Source organism: Diabrotica virgifera, chromosome 6 (assembly GCF_917563875.1).
Source record: "Diabrotica virgifera virgifera chromosome 6, PGI_DIABVI_V3a".
NCBI classification, from domain to species: domain Eukaryota; kingdom Metazoa; phylum Arthropoda; class Insecta; order Coleoptera; family Chrysomelidae; genus Diabrotica; species Diabrotica virgifera.
This window is the reverse complement of record NC_065448.1, coordinates 194,464,362-194,481,927: the sequence shown is the minus strand read 5'-3', so window position 1 is coordinate 194,481,927 and position 17,566 is coordinate 194,464,362. Positions and strand designations below refer to the sequence as shown.

Below are 17,566 nucleotides of genomic sequence, written 5' to 3'. Positions count from 1 at the left end.
CTCGGGGGTGGAAATTATTTTATTAAAAATAATACCACTAATCGATAGAGGGACAAATTATAAGTAAAATTTGTTATATAAAGTTATTCCAATAAATCAATAGTTTTTGAGTTATTAAAGATCAAAAGTTTTGATTTTTCCTGAAAAAAATCCATGTTTTAAAGCAGTTTTTCATAAATAACTCAAAAAATATAAGTTTCTTTAAAAAAGTTGTTATTACCAAAATCGAAGATAATATAAAAATAAATAAGCTCCTTATTCGAAAAATTCTTTATTACATATACAAAGTGAGTTATATGCAATTGAATGTATATTTTTTTTTCCGCGAGTACTCAAATCTTAGTATTCAAGCTTAAATAACAGGAAAACGATGCACTTTGTTAAATATAGATACTAAACATTTTAATAAAGTACTTAAAGGTAACTATCAAAAAGCTATAAAAGAAGTCGATAGCATCAAAATTAAGCAAGGTATGATGGAAATAAGAGGACCCTTTCAGATTTTTTAGGGAAGAATGAAAAATGAAACATACGTCATTTCCACCAAAATTAAAATTTATAGTAACCCATTTAAAACTTTATTTATTTTAACATGAGTAATAACTTCAATAATCTTGACCGGTTTAGAATGCATATTTTTGAAAAAAAAAAAATACGATTAAAAAAAATTAGAATTTTTCAAATTTTCGTGAATTTCATTTTTGATAATAACTCCAAAAATACTCGATATACTTAAAAAATAGTAGAGAACAAAATTTTAGTTTTAACTTTATTTAAGCTTTTTCTTTTTTTAATATTTTTTACGACAAAAAATAACCGAGATAGAAACATTTAAAACCTAAATTTTACTGCGAGAACCATCTAACCGGGACCCCTTCCTCTTGTATTTAAAAAAAAATAAAGGATTAAGAAAATTATGTTTAATACAGTGTTATAGACCTTTTACTTAGCTCTGTAATGGTTTTTGGATAAATCTCATATTTCAAAAATTAACTGAGTTATTTTAAAAAAACCAATAACATTTTCTTTGAAAAAATTTTATAGCGGAGATTTTGTATGTATACAGGTTGTGGGAAGTCCAATTAGTCGTTTGTTGTAGGAGATACGAAAAAAGTTTATTTAGGTGAGATTGGGGCATAGATAATATCAGAATTTAAATACATTTCCAAATATACAGGGCCACCCATATTGACAGGGTGAAACAAAATTATCTTTTGTTTAATGGAACACCCTGTATATTTTTGTATATTTTTACATTTTTAGATTCTCCTCTATGTTTTATTTCTTAAAATATCAGGTTTTGTGATGTTATACGAAGTAGTTTAAAAGATAATTACGTTTTTTTTTCAAATTTCATAGCAATATTCACCCCCTGTATAATTTTAGTGATTTGACATCAGAAAATCAGTTTATGTTCAAGTGATTTTTAATATAGTCTATTATTGTTAAAAATTATTAATCTAGCAAAACGTTTAATTTTAGCTAATACAGGGTTGGTCGAAACTGAATGAGTGTTTTCTCAAAGTTTGAGAGTATGAGTTTTCTCAAACGGAGCAGCCTGTAATGACTGTAATGAGCATTATAATGAAATGCTATTGTATGGCACTTTATTATTTCCCACCCTGCCAGTGAGAACTGGATTTATTTTTGAAATCCCTAACTTTATGTCTTTAATTATTTTAAATATTGTAAACGATTAAAAAACAATTAAATTGAAATGAATAACCAGTGTATATTTTCCACATTTACTTCATATTTAACGTAGCCTGTACCATAACATTGCACAGATTATTATCCCTACTGTATAGCAACGATATACCATGAATGTGAATTCATACTTGAGAAATGTCCTATATCCAGTCTCACAAAAAAAGGGATTCTTCAAACATAATATATATGCAGACAAAATCAGCCAAAGTGATTTTCGATATCTAATTAAAGGCCGTACCAAGTTGGTTTTGTTGAATATAGCATGAAAGCACGACGATACTTTAGTGATAAGCGTATTTTTCGTAGTAGCTATAGTAACTTGTTTTATATTATGTATTACCTATATTAAATTAGTTTTAGTATGTTTCGTTTATCTAAAAAAATGTAAAACAAAAATTCTGTTTTTCTTGTAGTTGTTTTTTTCGTATAGATATTGTTTTATATCGTAGTAAATTGAATTTAGTTTTAGTATGTTCCGTTTGTTTGTAGAATTATATTTAATTAGATTTGCTTTAATTACTAAAATAAATAAATTTTCAATTATATTTTATGTATTTGTGGAAAAGGAAACCTAGCATTAGCGGCCACATTTCTATAACGGCCAATTGTTTTCTATTTTTAGTGGCCGTTATTGGCAGGTTTTACTGTACCAATAATATTTTATTAAATTATGAAATATTATTTAAATAAAAAATTTATAAACTTGATAAAAGAAAGTTTCCTTAGAATTTACTCCTCTATCTAATTATGGGGTTATTTTTAATAAAATAGTGTTCACCCATAAGAAGGGGTAACATCCACCCCCAGGATAAAAGCGCAAGTTGGTACCACATCATTTTTGTTTCTTGAGGTATCCTCTAACTACTTACCAATTTTCATGATAATTTATGGAGGTTCAACGAAATCAGGGGTGAAAACCTTCAGTGATTGCCTTTTTGGAAATATAAAAGAATAATTTTTTTCGTGATTGTCGATTTGCTAATTTTCTGATTTTTGGTTGCTATAAGGTTTGAAAAATTAATAAAAATTTTAAATCATGCACATAAATGTAAAAACATATTTATTTTACTTAATTAAACGAGATTGCTTGAGCCAGAATGCTGAAATCTGCATTTTTATCATTAAAAAAAAGGTGGATTTCACCCCTAAAATGCAGAAAGCGCAACTTGGTGCCATATCACTTTTGTTTTTTGAGGTATCCTCTAACTAATCAACAATTTTCATGAAAATCGATGCAGGTTCAAAGAAATCGTGGGTGAAAACATTCAGTGACTACACTTTCAGAAATATAGAAGAATAAGGTTTTCGTGATTTTCGACTTGTTAATTTTCGGATTTTTGGTTACTATAAGGTTTGAAAAATTAAAAAAAATGTAATTCATGCACATAAATATAAAACAAATATTTATTTTTCTTAATTAAAGATTACTTGCGCCATAATGCGGAAATCTGCATTTTTTTACAATTTAAAAAGTAGGGGTGTATTGCACCCCTAAAATGCAAAAGCGCAAGTTGATGCTATATATTTTTTATTGCTTGAGGTATCCTATAACTACTTACCAATTTTCATGAAAATCGATGAAGGTTCAACGAAATAGGAAGTGAAAACTTACAGTGACTGCACTTTAAGAAATCTAAAAAATAATTTTTAAAAAAGGGGTGTATTTCACCCCTAAAATGCAAAAAGCGCAAGTTGGCACTATGTCACCTTTGTTCCTTGAGGTATCCTTTAACCACTCACCAATTTTTATGAAAATCGATGGAGGTTCAACGAAATCTGAGGTAATAACTCATATCCACCTTCATTGACTCCACTATATCTCTAAACCAAACTGAAATAATCCAGATGACTTGCCTCGTATTGCAACTAACGAAATGAGCTGGGTGTCATAGCGACATCTGCTAGATACAAGTCAAAGTTTTCAACTTAATAAAATATAAAATAATATTAAATTAAAAACTTTATTGGCACCATTTTCTGGTTACACATCCGTGGCTTCTAAAAATGCAAGCCAAGCGGATGCTGTAGCTAGGAAGCTGATGGAATTCTATAATTTGCAATTCACGTCTCATCTGTCCAGCGCGGAAATGAACGAAAATTGAACCCTACATACTCAGATAGGAGTAATAGTAATATAAATATAAATGAATAACCATTTTCATCTCGTTGCAATGCGAAGCCAAAGCCGTCTTATATTTCAGTTCGTTTAGAGAGCGCAACAAGCACACTTGCCAAACGGTTTCAAAACTCGTTAGTTTTTCATCAGAGAATGCATATGTTGCTATCTTTATGCAAGCCAAGCGGATAATGGAGTTAGGAAGATGAGGGAATTCTATAATTTGCAATTCACGGACAGATGGGAATTGCAAATTATAGTTCCAGCATCCTCTCTAGTCTCATCTTTCTAGTTCCAGCATCCGCTTAGCCTGCATTTTTAGAAGCCACGCAGGTATAACCACAAAATGATCCCAATGAAGTTTTTAATTTATTATTATATTATATTTTATTAAGTTGAAAACTTTGACTTGTATCTAGCAGATGTCGCTATGACACCCAGGCCATTTCCTTAGTTGCAATAAGAGGCTAGTCATCTGGATTATTTCAGTTTGGTTTAGAGATAGCAACATGCATTCTCTGATGAAAAACTAACGAGTTTTGAAACCGTTCGGTAAGGGTGCTTGTTGCGCTCTCTAAACGAACTGAAATATAAGACGGCTTTGGCTTCGTATTGCAACGAGATGAAAATGGTTATTCATTTATATTTATATTACTATTACTCCTATCTGAGTATGTAGGGTTCAATTTTCGTTCATTTCCGCGCTGGACAGATGAGACGTGAATTGCAAATTATAGAATTCCATCAGCTTCCTAGCTACAGCATCCGCTTGGCTTGCATTTTTAGAAGCCACGGATGTGTAACCAGAAAATGGTGCCAATAAAGTTTTTAATTTAATATTATTTTATATTTTATTAAGTTGAAAACTTTGACTTTTATATCATTTAGTTTAAAGATCACACATGTTCAAATTAACGGCACTCTTTTTTGTGCATCACTTTATTAAATCTTATTTTAGGAACTGCTGCAGTGGCTTTAGGATTTGCTCTAATATTTTCCTTAAAACCAGCCACATTTTCAACTGCTATAATTGTGTATTATGTAATCAGTATAAGTTTGTTTCAAATTGGATGGGCAACTGTTCAAATATCACATTTATCTATCATACCAGAAATCTCAAGAAGCAACAGACACAGCTCTGACTTAACGGCAATAAGGTAAGTAGACCAATTAATTCAAATTTGGTTTTTATAAAACGAATGCACTGTTTTTTTTTCATTAACATCAAAATGATCTAGCGGACAAAGTAATCAAAGAATAAATGAATGGTAATTTGAGAATTGATTTGGAAAATATTGAACTTCAATCTGGACGGTGCTTAACGATAAAATAGTGAATAACACAACAACCAGTCGTTGTATAAAGAGGGTTTTACAAATTGAAAAAAATAATTAAACAAAAATTCTTAACTACAATTTAAAAATAAAGTCGTAGGCTCCTGTTATAGTCCAAGTAATGAAGCTTAAAATAGGACAAAACCTCGCAATTTTTACAGAATGGATCGATTTGCTTGAAAATTTCAGAGTAAGTAGTGGATAGTCCAAGGATCAAAATCTATATGATGCCGAAAGGCGCTTTTACCATGGGGGTGGTTGCCACCCCATGTCGGGGGTGAAAATTTTTTATTATATTTTGACCGCAAAAGTTGGTAAAAAAATTCATTCTAAGCAAAAAATGTTCTATACATTTTTTTGATAAAATTAATAGTTTTCGATTTATTCGCTATCGAAACTATTAGTTTTATATTAAAAAAAATTAATGTTTTTAATCAGTTTTCTGCAAATAACTCAAAAAGTTTTCGTTTTATCAAACAACTTTGCTTAACAAAAATGTACCTTTTAAAAAAATCAACAAATCCGTTTTTTTTTTAATTTTCTTTAAGACCAATAGTAATCGAGCTATACTTTATTATATGTTAGCTCTTCTTCGTCAAATGCTAAATATTGTAGTTTCAAAGTCAAAAGGCGGGAAAACTATACATTTTTCGAGGATAACTTGTTTAAACTAATTTGAAGTATTTAAAAATATCTATCTCTAGAAATAAAAAAAGTCTTTAGCTCAAAAATTAAGTGGCTTATAATGAAAAGAATGTCAGACCCTATATTTTTCAGCGAAAAAGTGATCGAAAGCAAACCCCTAATCACCACCCTGATTAAAATTAGTCATTGACCTTATTTCGTCTTTTTTACTTATGTATTATTAATAGGTTCTAGAAGTTTAACTGGTTTAGAATGATTAGTTTTAAAAAAATGGAGTCAAAAACAAATATCGAATTTTTAAAGTTTGGTAAAAAATTTCCTTTTCTTCAGAATAGAAAGATTATCATCAGAGATTCGAAAAAATATTTAAATATGAAATTGTAGCTTATTTAATTCCCAAGAACTTGGTTTACAAAAATTTTTTTTACGATAAAAATTGAGTGAGCTATTGACAATTAAATCTTGTAATAACATGCAAAAATCACCTTTACCAACCCTTTCAAATAACCACTTTCTGCGACTGAGGATTTTAAAATGATTTAATATTAATAGTCTTATAGATCTTGTAAAAACCTATAAAATTGTTTTTACCATACTTTCTAAGATAAAAATTAAAAAGGTTACGGTTAAAAAATCAATATATTTAAAAAAAAAGAAATCCAATTGGAAGCATAATAATGTAAGTTAGCTTTGCTTTTAGTTATTGGTCTTATTCATTCTTCTTTATTTATGTATTATTAATAGATTGTAGAAGTTTGACTGGCTTAGAATGATTACTGTTTAAAAAACTGGAGTTAAAAGCGAATAACGACTTTTTGTAGTTTGGTAAAAAATGTCATTTTCTTCAGAATAGGAAGATTAGCATCAGATATACGAAAAAATGTTTTGATATGAAATTGTAGGTTATTTAATTCCCAAGAACATGGTTTGAAAAAATTTTTTCTACGCCAAAAATTGAGTGAATGATGAATGAGTATATATCGAAAAACATTGATTTTTCTGTATAAAACTAACACTTTCGATAGCGAATAAATCGAAAAGTATTAATTTTATCAAAAAAATGTATAGAACATTTTTTGCTTAGAATGGATGTTTTTATCAACTTTTGCAGTCAAAATATAATAAAAAATTTCCACCCCTAAGATGGGGTGGCAACCGCCCCCATGGTAAAAGCGGCTTTCGGTATCATATAGATTTTGATCCTTGAAATATCCACTACTTATTCTCAAATTTTCAAGCAAATCGATCCATTCTGTAAAAATTGCGAGGTGAAATGCTTCGGTTCCTGGACTATTAGTAGAGTGTATGACCACCTCTGTTATTAACGACAGCTCGACATCGATCTGGCATACTTTTTATCAAATTGTCAGTATCGTTTGCTCAATTTGTTGTCTTTGCTCTTGCATACAGTTTAACAGCTCTTCCCTTGTCTGGAACACTAATCCTTGCTATTGTACAAGTCTTTTTAGTATATCCCATACGTGACAGCTCGACATCGATCTGGCGTACTTTTTATCAAATTGTCAGTATCGTCCAAGGTTCATAAATAGACAGGTTGTATGGTAACTTTCCACCAATCAGCGTCGAGAATCTAATGGCGGGAGTGACGTCACCCAGAATGCTGCATTCAAATTCATTCACTTCACTCATTGAAATGAACTCGGAAAGTAGGAATGTATTGAAAATATGTATATTAAAAAAAAATACGTTTGGATTTTTAATGACTATTTATTTCATATATTCTTTAAAAAATGCGGTAGATGCCTGTAGAGTTACAAAAATCATAGAATATAATTGCAATTAAATATATGCAGTGGAATAGCATTACTACATACTTAATTAAAGCAGAAGTAGATTCTTTCTTGTTTATATATGGGACTAAATCATTAAAATATCCTAGGTATATTAATAATGGGTTGAATACAATTTACTTTTTTAAATGATTTTGAGTAGGTATATAATAATTTTGAATTGGGGATAATGCATGTAGTACATTATTATAAATTCCTCCTAACATGTAAAACATGGTGAAAAAGAGATTAAACTAAAGATTTATGTATCAAAATTAGTAGTTTTTCCCTTAAGAGCATCTAATTACGTTAGGTACTGGATTATAATACCTAAAACTATGAAAACATTATGATATTCCATTCAATAGGTACCTGTGAAGTTTTACGTTAACAATAAATTATAAAAAAAATACAATTTCAGTGCAATAAAGGGAATTTTCCCCATTTTATATATTCATTTAGTTTATAATTGTTTATTCAAACGATCTTCAGATGGTTGCAATCCAGTAAGTAAGTAGGTACTTAACGCAACCACATTAAAATGTATCTGAACACTTGTAAAAGAGTTTTGGGTTTAAGTTATTATACTAAAAACGCTTAATGATATCTATAGATACATTATATCTCAAGATATAAACACAAATTAAAACACTAACGATATTTAATAACAAAATATAGCCTCCAAACCACGTATCCTATTATGTTTACAAGCAATTCGTAAAATTGATCGTCTGGGTGACGTCACGATGACAATATTTCATTTGTCAATGTCAAAGTTACCATACAACCTATGGTATAGGGACCTTGAGTATCGTCTTCCTCAATTTGTTGTCTTTGCTCTTGCATACAGTTTAACAGCTCTTCCATTGTCTGGAACACTAATCCTTGCTATTGTACAAGTCTTTTTAGTATATACCATACGTGTCCGATGGGATTCAAGTTAGGGGATTGAGCAGGCTAGGGCAATACCTAAATATTGTTCTGCTCTAAAAAAATTTGTTCACGTTCTTTCACCTTACTCGAAAAATTTCACGATTCTTGCAACATGCAATTGTCGAGTATTGTCTTGTATCAGCACAAAATTTTCTTCGAATTGTGCAGCATATGGACAAACGCGGTGTCGGAAAGTTGGTCGAGAATACTTCGTCGACGGAAAATTAGTCGACAACATTTGGTCGACAAACAGTTGGTCAAATGCACAATTCATCGAATGTACAATTCGTCGACGAACATGTGATCGAATGGATTTTTCGTCGACAAAGACCCAACATGGCGGAAAAAACGCCAATATATAAAGTTATTTTCTTTGTACCATATCAAAAAAAAATTAGTTTATTAAATGCCAGTCCTAAGCCTTGGATAAAGTGTGAAAGGAAGTTTATTCTCGCGATTTCTTTACTGTTTTATTGATATTGACTGATTATTGCAGTCGAAAACATTGTACGGAAATGCCTCGATTCCCTAACAATTTATTTACCTCAGCATCTCGTATATTTCGTCTTGTCCGCAAGTGCCCCCAAATTTGACTTGTCCGGAAATGCTCCGTTCGCAAGTGCGCCGACAACAAAAAGAAGAACGGTATATCACAACATCACTAATTAAAATATCGGTTTATATTTGCTGTCTACTCTCCCACCGCACCCAATTTTTTCATTAAATTTAAAAATAATTAAGATTTAGAAAAAAAATTAACAAAACACCAAAAAAAATCAGATATGTATAATACATACAATATTCCGGTTAACGAAATAAAAACCAATAATCCGTCTTTTGTCACCATTAATCCCTTTATTCTAAAGATAAATAACAGTTTGTCGACGAAAAATCCATTCGAACAAATCTTCGTCGACGACTTGTACATTCGATGAATTGTGCATTCGACCAACTGTTTGTCGACCAAATGTTGTCGACTAATTTTCGATCGACGAAGTGTTCTCGACCAACTTTCCTAGACCCGGACGAACGACAGATTCAAGAATAATGATCTCGATATTTAGTTCAGAGAAATAAGGAAAAAAATAGCCTGTTGGTGACACAACCCCCTCCAGGCCGAAACCAAATTTTTTGAGTAGTGTGGACATCTATAATAATAACCTATATGTTTCCTGCAGCCGATTTTGATGATATACATAGTTATAAACAATTGAAGATCAAAAAACGCTAAATTTTCGCTTTTTTCGTTTATTGCCAAATTGCTAAGCATTTTAAACAAATTTGGAAGTAAGAAGCTCATAAACCATATAAAAAACTTCAATATGGCTCCCGCTGAATACGTCTATCCTTATTGGTTGCTTAGAAAATTGCAAAATAATTCATAAATTTTGAGTTTTTATAAATATTCATAACTTATGTAAAAATGAACTTAGAATCTTTTTATTACACGGAATGCTGGGACTTCTGGTACTTAAATTACGTACTAAATTTCATAACAATTGGTCAAATAGTTTAAAAGCTATTTAATTTGTTTATCCCAAATTAATTTATTTTGTAACACTATAAGTCAGAAAATGATGAAGTTACAGTAACACTTTGGATAGTTTATGAAAGAAGAAGATTTATACTAATAACTTAATTAAAAAAGAATGACAAAAAATAATTCTAAGTATCGCAAAATTATTTTGCAAGAACATGTCGATTTTTTGCTTATAAACAATTAGAATAACTTTTTAACCATTACCCGTGGAAAAATTATTTTTTCACATTTAGAAAGACTGAATTTTTATACAAATTTAAAAAAAGAAAAAATTGTCCTAGGACAATTAGGGACGAAGTTGCCGCCCCCCCATTTTTTAATTCACAGCAGCTTTCTTTATAAAAATTACGAAATCAAATCAGTCACATTGGAAAGAACATACTTCAGAGTTTTAATGTACCAAATATAAAAAATATATACATACTTTCAAACAAATCGTCCACAAAGCTTCAAAATGTGACCCTTAAAATCGGCCGGCCTCGAAACTTGGGAGATCGATGACAAGGGGGAAGGAGATGTGCTGTATCTCTTGTTCTCGCCTATGAATTTCGACGTTTCTTTTTTAATTTGTATGTACTTTTTGCGTACAGTACGAGTATGCATTATTTAAATAAATTAATTGTTATATACACCATCAAATTTGTTTAAACAATTTTTTTTTCAATTTTTTTTAATAATATTTGAAGTAATTTTAATCACAAAACATACATATTTATGAATAATATAATAATACATAGTTTTTTATTAAACTTAGTAATAATTTAAAGTATGAAAAAACAAAATTATCCCATTCGATTGTTTCTAAAAATAGTATTGGTCTATGGAAATCAGAAAATCTCAAATAAACTAGGTTTTATTTTTTTAGTAAACATGCTATTAGATGAATGAAAAACTGAAGTTACAGAACCACCAAAAAAGAGATAAACGTAATTGATTGGGGTTGGAAATTAACAGATCTTCTTTATATCAGATATTTTATTAAAATAAACTATCTGCTCTTGCAAAACTGGTTGATCAAGTACTTGTTAGTACAGAGATATAAATAGTTTATGGACTTCGATTATCAAAACCTCAATCTTTCTCTATTATCTATTTTGGAGTTTCTTTTTTAATCTGCATGTACTCTTTGCGTACGTTACGGATATTATGTTTTTTGTTAATAAAGTGGTTATTTAATTAACTATGTAAATTGTGTAAACAATTTTTGGAAATTCTTTTACGGTATTTTTAGGATGACTTTGTTGGCAATTATAGGAGTGGATCATATGCACTTGACTTTACAAAATCTTATAATAAATGGGTAACTGATAATTGTTACGTTTTTCATAAAAATACAAGTATTCCTAGATAAACCTCCTTTAATTTTATTTTAATAGTCTTGCTATCATACCAAAATGTATGAAATATATTTTGTTTTTTTGCAATCTTAAAATTATAACTTTCAATGTTGTAAGATACAATTATTACAATATTGTAGAAAATTTCTGAAAATAATTTTGTTCTTTTTATCCACTCTCTAATTTTGTTACATTTCATTTTTCGTTTATCTAGTAGCATGTTTATCAAGAAATAAATACTAGTTTATTTGAGATTTTTTATTGTCAATTTAATATTATAAGCCAATTTTAGATTTAGGAATGATTGAATAGGATTAGTAATATAATAATTACAGGGTGTAACAAAAATACGGGTCATAAATTTAATCGCATATTCTGGGACCAAAAATAGTTCGATTGAACCTAACTTACCTTAGTACCTATAAATATGCACATAAAAAAAGTTACAGCCCTTTGAATTTACAAAATGAAAATCGATTTTGTCTAATATATAAAAGAGATTTTTTATTGAAAATAGACATGTGGTATTTTTATGGCAGGAACATCTTACAAAAAAATTATAGTAAAATTTTGACACCCCATAAAAATTTTATGGGGGTTTTGTTCCTTTAAACCCCCCAAACTTTTGTGTTCGTTCCAATTAAATTATTAATGTGGTACTATTAGTTAAACACAATGTTTTTAAAACTTTTTAGCCTCTTAGTACTTTTTCGAAAAGTCAGTATTTATTGAGATATTTTAAATATTCGTCAAATCCACCACATATTTGTATAATATGGTTAAGTACGATTATGAAGACTTGGTAATCGTATGAAAATTTATTATTTATAATTTACATTTTTAGGCATATTTTGAACCATATTAAAAAAGAAGCCACATCTTGATAAAAGGTGCCTTATCGAAAAAATACTAAAAGACAAAAAAGTTTTAGAAACATTGTGTTTAACTAATGGTGCCGCAGTAATAGTTCAATTGGAACGTACACAAACATTTGGGGGGTATAAAGGAACAAACCCCCATAAAATGTTTATGTAAACAAATTTAAAAAGAAGCCGCAACTCGATAAAAGCTGCCTTATCGAAAAAATACTAAGAGGCAAAAAAGTTTTAAAAACAGTGAGTTTAACTAATGTTACCACAATAATAATTTAATTGGGTTGTACACAAAAGTTTGGGAGGTTTAAGGGAACAGAACCCCCATAAAATTTTTATGGGATGCAAAAATTTCACGATAATTTTTCTTTAAGATGTTCCTGTCATAAGAATGATACATGTCCATTTTCAATAAAAAATCTCTAATAGTTTTCGATATATTGGAAAAAATCGATTTTCATTTTGTAACTTCAAAGGGCTATAACTTTTTTTATGTGCACATTTGTATTAAGGTAAGTTAGGATCAATCGATCTATTTTTGGTCCCAGAATATGTGATTTAATTTATGACCTGTATTTTTGTTACGTCCTGTATAACTAATATGTACGTTTTACAATAAAAGTTACATCAAATATTATTAAAAAAATTGAAAAAAAATTGTTTAAACAAATTTGATGGTGTATATAACAATTAGTTTATTTAAATAACGCATATTCGTAATGTACGTAAAAAGTACATACAATTAAAAAAAAGAAACAACGAAATAAATAATCGAGAACCAGAGATACAGTTAACAGCTCCTTCCCCCCTCTCATCGCCATCCCAAGTTTCAACGCCGGCCGATTTTAAGGGCCATATTTTTAAGCTTTGTGGACGATTTCCTTGAAATACTTGGTACGTTAAAACTTTGAAGTATATTCTTTCAAATGCGGCTGATTTTATTTCTTAATTGTTATAAACAAAGCTGCCGTGAATTAAAAATGAAGGGGGCTAACTTTGTCCCTAATTGTCGTAGGACAATTGTTTTTCTTTCTATATGTGTATAAAAATTTAGTCTTTCTAAATATGGAAAAATAATTTTTCTACGGGTAACGGTTAAAAAGTTATTCTAATTGTTTATAAGCAAAAATCGACATGTTTTTGCAAAATAATTTACACTATTTATAATTATTTTTTGTCATTTTTCCTAAATTAAGTTAATAGCATAAATCTTCTTCTTTCATAAACTGTCCAAAGTATTACTGTAACCTCATCGTTTTCTGACTTATAGTGTTGCAAAAAAAATTAATTTGGTATAAACAAATTAAATAACTTTTAAACTATTTGACCAATTGCTTTGAAATTTAGAATATAATTTAAGCACCAGAGTCTCAGCATTCCTTGTAATAAGAAAGTTCTAAGTAAATTTTTACATAAGTTATAAACATTTATAAAATCTCAAAATGTATGACATATTTTGCAATTTTATAAGCAACAAATAAGGATAGACATATTTAGCGAACGCCATATTGAAGTTTTTTATATGATTTATCAGTTTCTTACTCTCAAATTTGTTTAACATGCTTCACTTTTTAGTAATAGACGAAAAAAGCGAAAATTTAGCGTTTTTTGATCTTCATTTGTTTATAGCTATGTATATCATCAAAATCGGCTGCAGGAAACATATAGGTTATTAATATAGATGTTCATACTACTACTACATTAAAAAATTTGGTTTCGGCCTGGAGGGGGATGTGTCACGAGAAAAATCTTATTTCTCTGGACTAATTCATTTGCCGTTAAAAATCCTTCAATATGAACGAGATCAGTTCGAAAACCTAGCTAGAAATAAGCAATTTAGACATGATTTTTAGATAAAATATTATTTTTGGCTTCTGGACATACAATTACAATGTGGCTCATTCTCTATAAGTATTTTCATCATCTTTAATTTTAGGTACATCGCTTCTGTTTGTTGTAATATATGTGTATATATAATAACACTTATTGTACTTAAAAGTGACGGAGTTGCAGATAACATAGGACCTAATGACTTTTACAAATTTAAGGTAAATATTTGACTTAAATAAATTAAAACAAAACATTTTCTTGCTTGATATTCTGGTTCGTTTTATGGCAAGATGTGTTATATTATACTCACGGACAAAAATATTGCATATGCATGTGGAATCAAATTTTTTATGCTGTTATCCTTAGCCCCCCTGTATCATAGGAATAGGATTTCGTTTCCGAATGCGATGTTTTAAATTAGATATATAAATGCTATAATCGGATTTAAGTCTGATCTGGGCTTTATGCTGGCTAATATAATTTTTAAATTGAATTTCATTAAGGTAAGTCTTCACTATGCTTGCGACATGAAGACGTGCATTAGCACCAATATGTCATATCCAATATGGCTTTCAAACGGCAAAACATGATCTTCTTAAACGTTTCAATGTACATATCAGTTGGCATTCTCCTAATCACCTCTACATGTTCGATATGTCCTTTCAAAGCAATAGCGCTCCGTAGCACTATATGCCGCCACCACCAAAACTAACGCTCTGTATGAGGTTACAACTGGCATACTGTTCGCCAACTCTTCTGTAGACGAAGTTTTGTAAATCTTGCTTCCATTTATGATGAACACTGTGCCAAATGTAACCTCATAGAGTGTTAATTTTGGTGGTGGCAGCATAGTGCTATGGAGCGGTATTTCTTGGAAAGGAGATACCGAACTTGTGGAGGTGATTAGGTGAATGACAGCTGATATGATGTAGCTACATTAAAAACATTTTAGAAAATCATGTTTTGCCATTTGCCAGTCATATTGGATAATAAATTCGTGTTAATGCACCATGACGCAGGTCTTCATCTCGGTAGAATAGTGAATACAGTAAGGTCTCTTTTTATGCGGATTATTTTGATGCGATTTTGAAGTTATGCGGTTGGTATTTCATTCAACAATGTCTATTATTAACAATTAGTATAATTAATATTAACTATTCCCATCCAGTAGTCTGAGAGTTTGCAATTCGGGTATTCCCCTTGTTACATGATGTACCATGCAGCTATTATAATATCAATCTGAATTTCGCATTGAAAGGTATTAGGTCTGGATCATCATCATCCAACCAATTCACGTCCACTGCTGGACATAGGTCTCCCTCAATTGTTTCCACACTTCACGGTTTTGTGCTGATTTTTGCCAGTTTTTACTAATCCGCCTGATATCATCTGCCCATCGTGTAGGCGGCCTTCCTCTACTTCGTTTTTCTTCTCTTGGTCTCCACTCTATCAGCTTTCGTGCCCATCTTGAATCTTTCAGCCTGGCGACGTGTCCTGCCCAGTTCCATTTGAGCCTGGTGATACGTTCTACAACATCTGCGATACCGGTTGTTTGTCCGAGATCTTCATTTCTTATTTTATCCCGTAGAGTTACGCCCAGCATGGATCTTTCCATGCGCCTTTGAGCAACCCGCATTTTCGACGCTGTTGCCTTGGTTAGAGTCAGTGTCTCTGCTCCATATGTCATTACCGGTAGCACACATTGGTCAAACACTTGTCTTTTTAAACCGATCGGTATACTGCTCCTAAATATGTCTCTCAGAGCTCCGTAGGCTGCCCAAGCAAGAGTTAATCTTCTTTTTATTTCGCATGTTTGGTTATCTCTGCCAATTCTAATTTCATGACCCAAGTAAATGTACTTTTCCCAGGCCCGACCAGAGGGGGGGGGGCAGGGGGGGCAAAATCCCCGGGGCCCGGGGCCCAAGGGGGCCCGGGCCCGGCCGTTAGCAAATTTAAAAAAATTCCTTTTATTAAAATATTTTACAACAGATTGAATTTGCTTGCGGTTTTAATTATGAAATTATTATAAGGAATATTATGCATTTGGAAAAGGCAATATGCAAGAAATTATTTCTTTGCATAAGTTACAATTAATAAAAATATATCGGGAATACATTGCGCGTGGGAGCCCCTGATCGGAAGCTCGCTCTATCGGCCACTGCCACACGATTCGCAGAAGCGCTGACCTTGGCGCGACGTCTGTTTGTTTACGAGTTTACGTCCTGACTCATTACCATTCCCATATACCCCCTTCGTCACAGGTTTCAATTGTAATTTTCGGCAGTTCGAGTTTAAATAGGACGTTGAACACAGCTTTGGTGTTATTCTGTTGTTTACATTATTTTCAAAGAAGACGTAAAAGAATATGAAATCCATGAACGATTTTTGGAGTTTTCCGACTGCAATGAAAAAACTGGAGAAGACATCGCAAATCTAATCAAAGAAGTTCTTAAAAAATATGACATATCCTTAGATGACTGTAGAGGACAGGGATTCGATACCGGCAGTAATATGAGTGGCAAGTATAAGGGTGTTCAGGCTCATATTTTAAAATCAAACCCTCTGGCTGTGTACTCACCATGTGGATGCCACAGTTTGAACTTATGTGGAGTATGCGCTGCTGAGAGTTGTACTGAAGCACAGACTTTCTTTGGTGTTGTTCAGAATCTGTACAATTTATTCAGTTGCAGCCCGAAAAGATGGGAGCTTCTGAAAGAGATAGTAGGATCTTCACTGCACTCATTGTCTGATACGAGGTGGAGTGCTAGAGTAGAATGTGTGAAACCAATAGCGGCACACATAGGCAAAATCAAGGAGGCAGTTTCATCATTGTTGAATCTTAACGTAACTGTTGAAACGAGAGCCACAATCAATGGGGTTTTAGAATATCTTAACACCTTCAAGTGCATCCTCATGGCGTCAATTTGGGTGAAAGTGTTGGTACCCATCAACTACAGAAGTCAACTACTTCAAACTATGGACGCTACTTTGGATGTTGAGAGTAGTAATATAGAGAGCCTAATTGATGATTTAAGTGCCTTAAGAAATAACTGGGACAAGATATTGTCTGAATGCAAACATGTTGCAAATGCTTATGGTATCGAACCGGAACTCTCCACTTCCCGTGCGAGAAAGAGGAAGACTTTTCACGATGAAACAGCTACAGAAGATGTAATGTTAAATTTATCCCCGGAAGAACACTTCAAAACAGAAGTTTTTTACACAATAATTGATGTTTTGGTGGCCAAACTGAAAACAAGGTTCACAGCGCTGAGAGAAATCGAAATGAAATTTTCATTTTTATGGAAGTATAAAGAAATGGACGAGAATACGATCTCAGAAAGTTGTGTAAGATTCGCCGAAGAGTACAATTCAGATGTAAGCAGGGATCTAGTTGATGAAATGATTTACTTGAAAACTGTTAGTAAATCAAACATCTCAGATACGTCGCTGAAACCA

At 31.3% G+C, this 17,566-nt stretch overlaps 1 protein-coding gene across 1 annotated transcript in view; it reads left to right on the top strand.

Moving 5' to 3' along the window:
• Nucleotides 1-17,566, top strand: part of LOC126886614 (major facilitator superfamily domain-containing protein 12-like) — a 55,426-nt gene that overhangs the window by 21,880 nt on the left and 15,980 nt on the right. Inside the window, exons 3-4 of the mRNA XM_050653604.1 lie at nucleotides 4,785-4,983; nucleotides 14,214-14,325. Of these exons, the coding sequence (XP_050509561.1) occupies nucleotides 4,785-4,983; nucleotides 14,214-14,325 (311 nt within the window). The remainder of the gene's footprint in view (nucleotides 1-4,784; nucleotides 4,984-14,213; nucleotides 14,326-17,566) is intronic.